Below are 14457 nucleotides of genomic sequence, written 5' to 3' on the forward strand. Positions count from 1 at the left end.
AACAACAGTGAAAACATTAGTAACAAGTGTACAAAATCCTTTGTATATTTAACAAAATGCAAAACAAAGAGATAAAGAGGTATTTTAAAATGTTTAAGTGAAAAAAAAATCCCATAAGGTTATGTGTTTGAGTTGAGAGTAGAAAATTTTAAAAACATAATAATAATGCACACCTTGAGTGTCCACCCAGAGGCTGTCAGCGTCCATGATGGAGTCGTCAATGGTGGTCTCGTCTTTGTAATCATCATAGGTTTCTGTCTTATATTCAGAAAATGCAACCTCTTCTCTCTCAGGGGAAGCTGGAGCCTCTGGGGAACCATCTTTGGGTTCTGCCTGGGCTTCAGCTGCCTCTTCTACTTCAAACTCTTCTTCGTCATGAGGAGATGGTCTCCTTTCCACCTCAGGCTGCTCTAGTGCTGCAAAACGCACGCTGTGGGACCCTGACTCCCCTTCATCAGTTGTGGTTTGCACTACAGTGATGAAATCATCTTCGATGGTCACAACAGACTCAATCACTCCTTTGTGTTCACCTGGGCAGGTCTCCACAAATTCCTCCCTGGCACCTGAGACACCCAGGTCAGTAATCTGAAGGGTGTCTGAGCGGAAGAGCAGTTTATCATATTCTCCCTGGGCTTCTATCTCTTCTTCCTCACTCTGAATCTCTGCTGGTTCAGATATGATTGCTTCATGCAATGGCTCTGCAACATCAGAAGGCGTGATTGATATATCTGGGGTCTCTTTGCTTTCTTCTTTTGGCCCCTGAATAAATTCCATCTGGACATCAGCTCTCTCATCTGTGGCTAAATCAGCCTCTGAAACAGCAGGTGGGCAAGGTATTTCCACCGACAGTTTGACGGCAATCTCATCTTGAATTAGAGATGATTCTGGAGATGTTTCCTTCTTGCCCTCATCAGCTTTCAAGGACTCCATGGTGAGACTTTCATGCTCACCACTAGACTCATAGGACTCCTCCTTGTCTACAGCCTCCTGGTGCACCAAGTCAGGCTTGGCCACCTTCTCTTTGACTTCTGTCTCACTAACTTTGGTGCCTTCTTTCATGTGGCCAGACTCGACACCCATAAATGCATCTACCTCCTGCGGTGCTTTGGATGAGGGGGTCATGTCCTGTGTAGCCTCAAGTTTTAGCTCTGTTGTCCTTCTATCATCTATGTTTAGCCCTGAAGCCATCTGTCCAAAGTCACTAATTTTAACATCTAGTTGACCCTGGACAGCAAAATCCAGACCCTGTTCCACCTTTTTGGATGATTCTACCTCAGCTACCTCTGGCACTGAACTAAGACCCTTCTCTGCTTTCTCAGAGGACGCATCTGTTGGTATTGACAAATCTTTGGCCAAAGCTTGCTCATAGGTTACTCCTAATCCGAATGTTTCTACTTCTTCACCAGCCTCTTCAGTTTTCTTGGCATGTTCTTTTGAATCAGCATGTTCTTCACTCTTTTCTATTACAGTATCCAACCTATCATTAGCTTTCTTCTCTTGGTCAAACTCCTTACTCAGTCCTGATTTGTCACCAGAGATATGTGCGGATGCTTCTTTGTCAACACTGAACTCATCTTTGACTCTTCCGGCTGCTGCCAGTTTCACTTCAATCAATGAAAGGTCTGTGGCCAAATCTCTTCGAACTTTATCATCAGTGCCTTCATAAAAGGAACCACTCTCCCCTGATAAATTCTCACTGTCTTGAACAGGTGACGGCAATGGGACTGTGTATTTATTGAACACACAGTAGCCCAGGTCTTCGAGCTGACTGTCCGTTTTTACAATGACATGGTTTTCATCAGTTACCGGGGGCAAACCAGTACGACTATCCTCAACCACAGTCTCTGATGGGACTGATTTCCTCCTGGCAACCTCAGCATCTGCACTCACAGAAGCCAGTCTTGACCTTGTGCCTGCCAGATCTAGCATTTCAGGCAGGTCAGGTGCCATGACAGTACCATTTTTGTAAAAATCTTTGGCTAGGAAAGGAGACTCACATGATGTCTCCACTTGAGTACTTTCTTCTCCGGTAGCTTTTACTTTCTCTATCTGTTCTTCCTCTTTGCTTTCTACAGGGAAGCAAGGGGCTTTCTCTAGTGCAGGTGTGGTGGCTGGAAGGTAATCATCCCCTTCATCCATACTTCCACTAGTGTTGGTTAGAATATCGGAAGCCAGAGGAGAAAGATCATGTCCCCGACCAAAGTTAAATCCAAGGGCTATGGAATCTAGGCAAGACATAGGCAAATTGATCGACATGCTTCTTTGTTCTATTGCAGACCTACCACCAAGTCCTAAACTCCTGCTGAGGGTCAAATCGTCCTTATTCTTACTGTGGAGGTCCCTTTTTTCTCCATATACTTTTGGGTCAATAGTGAACATTCTTTCTTGAGGAGAACTGGGTTCTTCAGGTAAATCAGATGGATAACTCTGTGCGAGAGTGCTGTACCCTGCTTCTTGTGCTGGAGGACTGGGCTGGGGTTCTTTTCCTGTTTGAAACTCCTTGTCACCATTTTTATGCATGAGAGACATGGTATCAATAGACTCATGGACACTTTCTCTAGTGTCACTCAGTTCATAGTAATCACTGCCTGGCTCAATGCTTTTTATTGCTTCTTCCTTCAAGGCAGATGTTTCAAAGTACTTGGACATTCCTGATTTATCTTCATAAAATGGCATGTCAAGCTCAGCTGATGTTGCAGCTCCAACCCCTTCAATCTTATCTTTGTCATCAACTCTCATTTCAAAAAGTTCCTGAATTGAGCTCTTTTCAATTAACGCAGATGGTTCGGTCATGGCTTTCTCCAGTGTTTTAGAGGTCATGGCTGAATCTGTAACTGCTTGCTCCAAACTTACAGGGAACGAGTCCTGTTTCGACATATCTGTGGTAGGCTCTTGGTCTTTCTGTTCTGAGAAAATATGCTCTGTGGAGGTCTGAATTATGCCTTCTTCTTCATCTGCACGTTTTGGGGGTTTACTCTCTTTTGGCACAGCTTCTTTGTCAGAAATGGTGGTTTTTTCTTCAAGCTTCGGCTCAAGTTCCTTTTCAGTAAGTATAGGTTCCTGTCCACTGGGGGTGAAAGTATCTTTCTGCTGTACAGTCTCTTGATTTATGGCCTCCTTTTCTTCCTCTAAAACTTTCCCTGTAACATGTTCTTCCACAACTGGAATGTGAGCATCTTTGGGTAAGGTCATTGCCTCTGAGGGTGGTGCTTCTGCCATTTTGTCAGGTTTATCCTCATGAGGCTCTTCAATTTTAAAACCATCTTTGGCAGTAGCTGGGCCACTGGTTTGTTGCAGAGATTTTTTGTCATCTGGCTGTAAAAAGGCAGGGGTGAAGGGTGATGTGTCTGTAACTATTTCATTCTTCATGACATCTAAAGGAAGAGTGAAGCTTCCACCTTGAAAGGGACTTGGCATGGGAGAATCAAATTGTTTCCCTTCCCATTTTGGGATATCATCAAATACGTCTTTTTCCCTCATGGGAGTCAGAGGACCAGGAGATATTGGAGCAACTAAACCCCACTCATCCTTTTTTGCTTCCGTTGGCATTTCGATGAACCAGTCCTTTTGCTCTTTTGGAGTTGGAGGCTCTTTAGGGAGGTCAATGCCAGGTACTACAAGGCTTGGTTCTGTCTTCTGTCTCATGTCTTCCAGGCTGGCAATAAGAGTGTGCCCAAACAAAGCTGGGGGTGCTTTTTCTTCTTCTGTGCCTTGCACGTCCTTTTTATCAGGGTAAGTTTTAGTTGTCTCTGGCTGAGAAACTAAGGCAGCATGTTTAAGGTCTTCACCAGGCTTACTTTGCTTCTCTGACTCCTCTTCCTTCGTGTCTAAAGGCTCAGCTGCAGAGGGAGTCAATTCCTGCTGATCATGGAACTCCATCTTCGAGGCTGTAAGTAAATCTGAAGTAATCGGGTTGATTTTTAAACAAATAATAGGCAAGTGCATTCAGAAAATAAGCTTAAAATTATATTTTGAAGTGATAAATGAATGGTAGAATAACAACAAAAATTATGGAACATGCAAGCATGCTACCCATGTTAAAATCAGTATGAAAAGGTCAGGACTGAGATTTATGTGTACTATTACTAAAATGAACTCTGGTTTTAAATTAATGTGCAAAGGAATTGTAAGAACAGTATATTTCTGGATATTCTTTTCTCTTTTTTGTTTTTTGTTTTTTTTTTTTTGGTCTCTCCTAAACATTATGTGATGTGTATTATGGAAGAAACAAAATTCATGTGCTTTCTATACATAAAGGTTATAAGCTAATGAATATTGAGTAAGCAGCTAAGTTAGGGTACAGAAGAATATTTAGTAAGGACTAAATATAGATAAGACTGATTTCTACTGAACATTTTCATTGGTTTTATCATTTAAAAATGAATTGGTAGGCTTTGGGCAGAGGGCCAAGTAATGCACAATGATGTAATGTTAATAGTTTCAGTTAACTTGATCAACAAATGTCAGGGCCAATTCTTTAGGCATCCACAGGTTACTGGCATAAATTTTTAGAATTCATTTGAAATTAAATTTCAGAAATGTAAGTAAATATTTGCTATCAATTTTATATGATATGACTTAAGAATTTACAAGCCAGTTTCTATCACATATTTAAAAATTTACATTCCTAATCATTACTTAGTCTGTACAATAGATATAAGAAAATCTGAATTACACTGTTGATACTGGGAAGTCATGTGAGTAACAAACTTTTCAAAACAGTCAACTATTGAAATAACTTTATTCCCATGGTCATGACCTCAATCCCTACAGCATGACCAACTGGTGAAGCATTGGCCAGTATTGGCTCTAGAGGTGCTCCGCAGAAATTAGATAACACATTTTTATAAAATAATAAAATTCAACCATCTCTAAAAGAGCAAGTGTATGGATCATCATTACCTTATATACTTATGTGTCCTGTTGTAACAATAGAAAAAAAATACTTTATGAACTTCTAATAAAGGTTAGATGAATGAAAACTCAAGAGATATGGGGATGATCGGAAGGGTTGGCTGCCATGGGGAGAAAATGATATGAGAAGCATCAGCAGGAGCTCAAGAAAATCAAACCAGTATTCATTGAAGCATAAAAAATATAGCACATTTTGGTTGCAAACAAAAACGATTCCACCATTTAAGCCTCTATGTGCCAAAGTCCAACTGTACGATTTGAAATAAAAGCATATGAATTGCTGTCCCCAAAATAAAAACAAAAATATACATGTATTAGCAATGTGACTGGCAAACATTTGAGATGGGGGGGCGGGTAAAAAAATAAAATAATAAAATAAAAACAGAAGCTCACATAGCATCATCAGCCTGGCTGCAAAGCGTATTGTATCATGGCAAAGGAAAACCAGGAATCAGCTACAGCACTGGAAAACCAAGCTGCCACATGGTACTTGCGCAAGCCACACTCTCTGCACATGAAGCCTACAACAGTTGACTTGTTATCATAAGACCCAGCGATGAAATAGCGAAATAGCTTTGGAAAGGCATCAGATTGGTAAGCCACTGGAGAGATCATTTGCAACAAAACACATGCAAATCCTGAGAAAGACACACCTTCCCCAGCAGAGGAAGGGGTTTTTACGTCTGGAGACACCTCCTTGACCTCTTTTACACTTTTCTCATGTGGGGCCCCTGCCGGGGCACTCTCTTCAGGAACTATTTGGGTCTCCGCACTAGACTCCATTTGGCCCTTACTGAGGCCTTTGGGTTGGTCTGAGGACTTAGCAGCCCCACACTCTTTCTCAGGAAGAGCAGCAGGTTTCTCTTCCTCAGCCATCCGACTCTCTAGTGTTTCTTCTTCTTAGGGATGAAAAAGATGTTGACATCATGACCACAGAACAATACATGAAACGACAGAAATATTACTAAAGGAACACTTTCAGCTCCATTAGAATGACCTCATGAAGACCTCAGCTGTCTTTTTTATTTTACCGTTTGGATGAACAAATTAATATTCTAATGCAACATACATTATGTACTGGTTGGAAAACTATGATGTATAATCTGCTAATAGTGATGACTTTTAAAGTCTCATTAAAAGGCAATTTATTTTAAAATTTGAGAGCTGAAAGGGTTGTATTGATTGATTACCCTTATTGGAAACGGCAGTAAGTTGCACGCATGTGGAAAGCTTGCTGGAAATAAGAGATGGTGCTGCCGGATAACAGATGGTTGTGAAAAGATGGATGTACTGATGTACTGAAAAAAAAAGTCTTTAAATTTGTTAGACATGTGCTGTTTTCGCCAATGCAGGAAGCCCCTACATAAGAATTCCCGGCTGCTTTATTTAAAATGTGCAAATTTTGCTAAAGAAATCTTTGGGAATAAAAAAAGCCTTGCCTCAAAAGAATATCCAACCAACTACCTTAACAGCTTTATCACAAAGTCCACCAAATTTACTTAAAATACAATTTATTTAGCATTTACAAGGTAAGGGACTACCTAAGTCAAGTTATGTTAGCTTCGTTGCATTACGATGTTGGAGAAAATGAACATTTTCAAGAAGTAAGTAAAATAAAATATGTTAAAAACAAGGTCAAGGTTAAATTTAAATCTGTTTAGAAAAGTCTACCTCTGGGACACAACTATTATCATATTGTTTAACTCCCTGAAATATCAGTAAATATCAGTTCATGTATAATTCTCTTTGACACTAAAGAAAAAATATGCACATTAGTAATAAAGTCTTATTTCTGTAATTCAAAACAAAATCATCAAGGAAAGATCATTGAGTGGCAATCAAACGGCCAAAATAACCACCCCCCAAACCATGTATATCAAATAAAAAAGTTAACATTTAAGATGTAAATATAAACCTTTCAAGTTCATGAGTTATTGCACTAATTTGTTTCTCATTAACACTTGAAATGTCAGTAAAAATAAGTAAATCCCATTTTGTCACTTAAGGAATTAGAGAGAAGTATATGAGCTGTTTTATAGTTTTGTAAATGGAAGATTCTTACAAAATTCTTATGAAATAATTGTGCATTGTTTAAATGGCCCTGAGGGAAAGACTACAGATAAGAAGAAAAGGAATTTTCTTTTTTTTTTTTTTTTTAGAAATATTAATATCCTCAGAGAGAAACAGAGGGAGAGAGAGAGGAAAAAAAAAGCTACATTATCTATCTCTTCACATTTAGCACTCATTTTTATTTTTGTAATTTAATTATGGAGTTTTAAGTAGCATTTAAAAAATTTAGATTCTAAGTTGTTATTTTAGGAACATTTTATAATGCCATAGATTTTGATTACGGGTAAAAGAATTTTAATATAACTGCATTATAATGTTACCTTTTTGAGTAAAGTCTAATCAAGTTAATTTACATGTTTTCAAATCCATGTAGCTTTTTAGCTTTCCATTTTCTCATTTGGTATAAATCATATTTATTTCCACTACAATTGTTCCTTATTTAAAAACACACATATTTGAGAAATTTAGTTTAGAAGAACTTAGTTTCACTTAATAGGACTTATATTTCTTTATTGGAGAGTCTGAGCTATTGGTGTTCTGTTTGCAAAAGGGTCCTTGAAGATGCTTATTATGATGACTGTAGTTGGTGAGCTGTAAGCTTATTCCTTATTGCTTTAGAACTATCTGCTTTCATATTAAATATTGTCCCTTTTGGAAATAAACTCTTCGCCTAAGCAAAAATATATTTAGCTGTACCTTTTTTTTTCTTTACCAAAACTACCTAGTTAGAATGAGACATATTGCAACCCATCACCTACTTATTTTATCCTCACGATAACCAATTATACACTTGAGTCTCCCAGCTTTATAAGGCTAGAATGACAAAAGCTTTGAATCATTTCCTTCATTTTAGTCCAGCTCTACTGATGTGGGCCAAGATTTAGTCACCTGGGGAAGCCTCTGTAGTTTCTGTAGATGATTACATGATATGGGGAAGTACATTGTTTCCGTAACATTTTTCTGCTCTAAACAGATTCTTCATTCTTTCTCTTTTAAAGATCTATCATATTAATATGGCACTAAAAAGAAAGCTACTGCTATTTAAAGATACTATTTAATAGTAATATTATGTGTCTAAGGAGTAAAAAAATTATATGAAGAGTCTTGTTTGGTTTGGGTAAGAATATGTTCTTTCCCAGCTGATTATTGGCAGGGAGCAGAAAGAAGTCATACTTTAACAGAATATTTTTTTGCTTCTCTCTCTCTCTCTCTCTTTCTTCTCAGAAGCAATGATACAGAAAAAGGAAGTGCTCACATGCCTCCAGTAAGGCTTCTTTTATATAAATTGTTAAGGCATTTGGATAGATTCAACTTATATAGGAACTTCACTTTCATGCAGAGAAAACAGGCTCCTATCCCTCCCACCCTGTATGAAGGCACACTTAACATGATGCAGGTGGTCAAAGCTGCAGGCTGGGGAGGAGGAGCAAAAGGGGACCATGCTTGGTTCACCTTTCTCCTGGCCTAAGTGGGCCTCTGCATTCTGCGCTGTGACACTGGGGAGCACACTAGAGGTGGTCCATTCTGAGCTGAACAAAGGATGCTCATAGTACTCCTCATCGGAATTGTAAGGGTCATCATCAGGCACAGACACCGAGATGGAGGGGGCTAGGAGTCTACGCCTCTCCCCGCTGGTGGTAGGTTCATGGCTGGGGAACCTGTGTAGAGGACCCACTTGATCCTCAGCCCCTTCATCTACAAACAGACACACAGGAAGAAACTGCAGGGAGAACTGGACAACACAGACACAAGATCAGACGGACGAGACAAACACCTACACAAGGACACGAAGGGCCACAGAAGCAGCACAGCAGGATGAAGGGAAATTAGCAAGATCAAGCTGATGGAGGATGGGAGACAGTGAATGTTTCATGCCTCAGTAACCACTCAATTCCACCTATCCCTTAAGCAAGTTTGTCATTGATCTAAGTGAACCAAAAGCATTGACAGTCCTGCTGCAAAATAAAAATCATCTATACATTCCTCTCAAACAAGTCAGAATAACCAAGGAAACGTTGGAATAGAAACAAAGCCTTACAAAACAAATGCATTCTTTGGAAGAAATTCTTTCATGAAGGTTAACTCTACTCGTGCTTATATCAATATATTTTTAAGTTAAAAAAGAAGAAAGTTGTTAGGATTTAATGCCTGTAAGATTATGAAGAAAATAGTCCTGTTTAAAACATAGCCTTAATTATCTAGGATGCACAAGTAGTTAGTGTTTTGGTTAATTTAATTCTAGTTAATAACTTTAACCAGAAAGTCATTTTTAATTTCAGTCCTGTTAAGAAAAATCTACAATGCATTATTCCTCTGTCCTGCCTTAATAAGAAATGAGCAGTCAGCATAGCTCTTTCTTTGGATGCTAAGGCTAATGTAGTACCTAGGGACATCATTTTAAACAGGGTTCTGATTTGCAGGACAGTGAAAGTATACTGTTTTAAGAAAGCCTCTAATATTATAAACTTGTTTTCTTATGTTTTGTTTCCCTCCTGAAAGCTTAGTAGAGATACAATTAGCTGAAAATTTCTGCAGAGTCGGCTACAGATTCATCAAGACTTTATTCCATGTAGTTTCATTTGTACCACTGGCTCTTGGCTGTTTTTCATGTTTCAGATCTCTTATTGCGTGTTTCTTATTGAAATGCTAACGTAACTATTCTCATTTCTGTTCTTTCCTGTATCTTGCCTAGGAAATTTGCATTATTTAAATATATCTCCTTAAATATACAACTGTAGATCAGTCTGCTTAGCATTTGGATTCTTGTATAATTCAATGAGCACTTGGCTTCCAATGTGATGCAGACATTATATCTCAGGCCTATGTGGTGGTTACTAAATTTGCTAATCACTATTTATTTACTTATATTGAGAAATCAATTTAAAACTTCATGACTCTCAATAATAATAACAAAATCTATAGTATCTATCTGTACAGTTTTTATTTATATCAGATTTTAAGAAGACAAAATTATAGCATTAATTTGCAAATATACTGTATTTTTAGGACAGTAACTTATTTTTGGCAACCAAGTGATGACAACTAGAAATAAGTCTGAAATCATGAGGATACTAAAATAACATTTTGTAGAGAGAATACATTTAATCTTTCAAGTACATTATTTACTGATTGTTCCATGGAAGATGTTTCTGGATAGATGCTCGGAACTTTCTCAGCCACAGTGCTTTTTATATCATGGGATAGCAGAAGCCTAAAATAACATTTGGTATTCTTAGTTCAACTCGGCACGATTTCGCAGCTGAGCAGATAATTGTCCAAGATCTGGCCTACAACACTGACTGAATCATAGCCCTGGCTTGTCACATGTCTTAGCCATTCATATTTCTCTCAGTGGATCTCTGGGGCTGTAAACTCCCCATGTATGCAAGTTTCTTCTAAAACTCCTGATATGTTCAATAGGGTACTTTCACGATCAATAAATGAATATGGGATATGTTCCTCTCTGCTTTTCAACATTTATTTTCTGGGAGGTACAGCAGACTATAGTATCAAACTGAAGAATTTCAAGCTAAGAGTAAAGGCAATACTCATTGGATGTTTTAACCTTTTGCAGATTCTGGCCACCTCTTTCTTGTTGTCATTGTTCTTTGTGAAAGTGCCAAAATTTAAAAACAGTCCAGAGCCTAGCTTCAGATCTATAGCATTTTAAAAAATGGTATTTTCTATTTTGAAAACTTTCACTCTAATCAAGAACCAACAAAAAGAACACCACAAATTTTGAAAGCTCCAGTGGAAAAAGTAGCTTCTTTGTAGTACTTGTCTGGCCTGGGACCAAGGCAACTTCAAAAAGAGTATCTGGCAAAGTCCATTCTTCTCTTGGTACTGTGAGCTGTGTGTACTCCAAGTCTCTGTTTAAGACCTATAAGCCTAAAGTCCATCTACGTTACAAGCTCTAGATATATGCCGGGGAAGCTATGCTTTATGGGGACGAGGGAGGGCTAAGTCAAACAGGGCACTTGATTCTAATGATAATGATAGAAGACATTAGATTCTCATTCCTTATGGTATTGTGCATGGCAAGTGCATCTGGATCACTCTCAATGGAGATGGAAGACATAATAATTTTAAATAAATAAATAATAAATGGAATACTTATTTTTAAGCTTTTTTTTTTCTTAAAGGAAATTAGTATAGTAGCTTGTAACAAATAACTCTCATTTGAAGATAATTTACTTCCGTAGTCTCACAGTAAGAACCTTGATAAGAAACAGCCTTAGGGATGTAGTGCAACCGTGATTGCAGAATTTAGATTTGGATTTGCATTCTGGATAAGCCACTTATCCAGACATAAACCATGACATTTTGGGCAAAGGAGTGGAAATGAATATTATCTATATTTGTGGGTTGCGGGGAGGATTAAATGAGAAGATATTTGTGAAAATGCCAAGCACAATGTCTGACTCCATACATCTTAGCATCTGTGTCTTCAGTGTACTCAAACAAGTTGTCAGGTATCTCTGTTCTTTCCCCTCATTTAACACATCAAAGTTGGAGTTGAGAGATATATGAAAAATTAAATTTATTTCACAACAGTTTGCTGTTGAGGTCAGGATTGAATGCATGCATCCTTTTACTAAAAGTGGGCATGCTTCTGGGGACTCTGCTTTTGCCACAGAATATTCTATTTCATTTAATAATGTGTTATGCTAAAAACAGGGTAACCTTATACACCTTGCACTTCCGCATAGTTCTTCTGCATAATTATAATCTTCAAAAATAAAGCTTACCTGCTTTCAATGGAGGAATAAACTTTCCCTAGTTTGCTTTCATTCAAACTATTTTTTTTTTTTTTAATAAAGCATTTGAAAATTTACACTGGGCTAATGTAAGGCTTGCCATGTAAAACCCAGCCTTGGTATGCCACCCTCCTTTGGAGACTGCATCTTGTGGAATGTTAGTGATTCGGTGCTTTTTGCTTGTTGTGGCATCACAGCATATGGTTGATGGCTGCTGGCCGCACTTACATTGTTCTCCATATTTCCAAGCCCTTTCCATTCTGCCAGCTTTTGACTGAGGACTCCTCAGTCTGCTGACTGTTACTGCTGCCCCAGAATGACATAAAGAGAAAACTACTTTCAGATGAGCGATGATTAGGTCACCACATCCATGACACAGGAAAACACCACCCTAGAATTCTGGAGCAAACCTAAAAGGGCAGAAAGAATCCTGGTTCTATGTTCAGATTATTCCATACCTTCACAGCCTTCCAAATTCTAATAGCTCAGTCCAAATGACAACTATTATGATTAGGCCAAAAAGAAAAAGGAGGTTAATTTGAAAACATCATAATCAGCACAGCTCTGGTTTACTGTACCATAGTTCCTTTCCTAAGTGTGCAGCTTGTTTCATTTTTTTGATCAAAATCCTTTGTAAATGTTTTCCAGAATAAGCACATGTCCTGGGAATTACTAATATTACATTAATTATAATAAATATTCATAAATGATAGTAATTAACATTTTAAATTATTTTTAGTGGAAGCTTTCATGCTTTCCCTTTGGGAAAGAACAGCTTTAAAAAGTTTGATAATTAATAAAAAGAAAGTGTATCCTCAACATTGCTGAATTAATCTAACAAAAGAGCTTTCTTCCATTTGTACAAAAGGATCAGACTGCAGCAGTCACTACACCCTCAGATTAAAGTTGCTTTGAGGGTATCAAGGAGGGTAAATAATCCGCTAGATAAGGCAACAAAATCCACCTGCTCCCTTTCCACCTGACCTGCTATAAGCTATATATTGATGGAATTTGGGCTGAGTATTTACAAACTACTTGGTTTGAAAAATTGAACAGTTCAGTCCTGTCTTGTGACTTATTACTAATTTATTTTCTGACAAAACTAAACTTAAAAAATACTTGTATATTACTTAAGTGTGGCTTAACATAAAAGAGAAGCAGGCCGGGCGCGGTGGCTCAAGCCTGTAATCCCAGCACTTTGGGAGGCCGAGATGGGTGGATCACGAGGTCAGGAGATCGAGACTATCCTGGCTAACATGGTGAAACCCCGTCTCTACTAAAAAATACAAAAAACTAGCCGGGTGTGGTGGCGGGCGCCTGTAGTCCCAGCTACTCGGGAGGCTGAGGCAGGAGAATGGCGTAAACCCGGGAGGCGGAGCTTGCAGTGAGCTGAGATCCGGCCACTGCACTCCAGCCTGGGCAGCAGAGCGAGATTCCATCTCAAAAAAAAAAAAAAAAAAAAAAAAAGAAGCAGTAGTTTGTCTATACCACAAATCTTTTACATATTTAAGGTGAGAATATTATCTGGTCTTTATAGAGGTAGAGTTTATAAAATATATACATCTATTTTTCTTAAAACTCAAAAAATGGTTATACATTTAAAAGGAAATAATCAGAACTTCAGATAGTTCAATGCTTAAAAAATTAAAAATACAAGTTTGGCTTGAAAATAACTTTGAATTACTTTCAGTAAGAGGTTAGTTGGTATTTTCCCTGAATATCTGGAAACAGCTTGAAGAAAGTAATTCCAAAATATTAGGGAACTCTGGAAAGTTGACACCTAAGTCACCCAAATGTGAAGGTGACTCTACATTTTATTTATGTATGCTTTCATTATATCCATCATATTACCCTACAGGAAGCAGGCTGGGTGAATTCCCAGATGGATGGGAGGACACTGCTTCTTTTCTTTCTGTTCCAAATTCCATATACAGTAAGAAGATTAAATGACTTGACCTCAAGCTGACTTTTGGAGTAAACCTATTCTGTCAACATCATATCCCTCTCTGGGTTAAGAGGATTCTCTGATGCTTGAAAAGCTTTAAGTAGGAGCTTAAAAACATTTTCCATGGCCTGAAGGAGGTACAAGGGTCATGTCAGGCTTCCCCCTGCATTCAGAGTGAAATCTAGGCCACTGACCCCAGCTGACCACAGCTTACTCTCACACTCCCCTCCACTGCTCTACTCTTTCTCACTACCCATTAGCCACGGACCCCCTTCAGTTCCTGGGTCACTTCATCTTCTTGGGCACCTGAGCACCCTTGTGCTTTTTTCTATCTTTGTTTGGCCAACACTTTCTCCTCATGCTTCTGGTCTCAGCTACTTAGCCATCCCCTCACCTCCCAATAAAATAAGATTTCCCTTGTAATCTTTTAAAGCTCCCTATTCTTTTCTTTTTCAATGCTAATCCAATTTAAAATTATTGGTAAGCTTATTTATTGGATTCCTGTTCTTCACTAGATAGTGTTTTTTATTTATTTATTTATTTATTTTGAGACAGAGTCTTGCTCTATCTGGAGTGTAATGGCGCCATCTTGGCTCACTGCAACCTCTGCCTTCTGGATTCAAGTGATTCTCCTGCCTCAGCCTCCCGAGTAGCTGGGATATAGACGTGCGCCACCATGCATGGCTAATTTTTGTATTTTTAGTAGAGACAAGGTTTCACCATGTTGACCAGGCTGATCTCGAATTCCTGACCTCAAGTGATCCGCCCGCC

At 38.4% G+C, this 14457-nt stretch overlaps 1 protein-coding gene across 31 annotated transcripts in view; it reads right to left on the reverse strand.

Annotated features, from left to right (window-relative positions):
- Positions 1-14457, reverse strand: part of MAP2 (microtubule associated protein 2) — a 311538-nt gene that overhangs the window by 38451 nt on the left and 258630 nt on the right. For 9 of the 31 annotated variants that reach the window (XM_033230438.1, XM_033230437.1, XM_033230447.1 and 6 more), the window contains one exon: positions 174-3899. The exons of 7 other annotated variants lie outside the window; for them this stretch is intronic. In XM_033230438.1, coding sequence (XP_033086329.1) covers positions 174-3899 — 3726 coding nt within the window. Of the gene's footprint in view, positions 1-173; positions 3900-5567; positions 5814-14457 lie in introns of all 31 variants that reach the window. 15 more of the 31 variants (XM_033230439.1, XM_033230450.1, XM_033230449.1 and 12 more) reach the window with 2 other exon arrangements.

Source organism: Trachypithecus francoisi, unplaced genomic scaffold (genome assembly GCF_009764315.1).
Source record: "Trachypithecus francoisi isolate TF-2019V2 unplaced genomic scaffold, Tfra_2.0 Lachesis_group13, whole genome shotgun sequence".
NCBI classification, from domain to species: Eukaryota; Metazoa; Chordata; class Mammalia; order Primates; family Cercopithecidae; genus Trachypithecus; species Trachypithecus francoisi.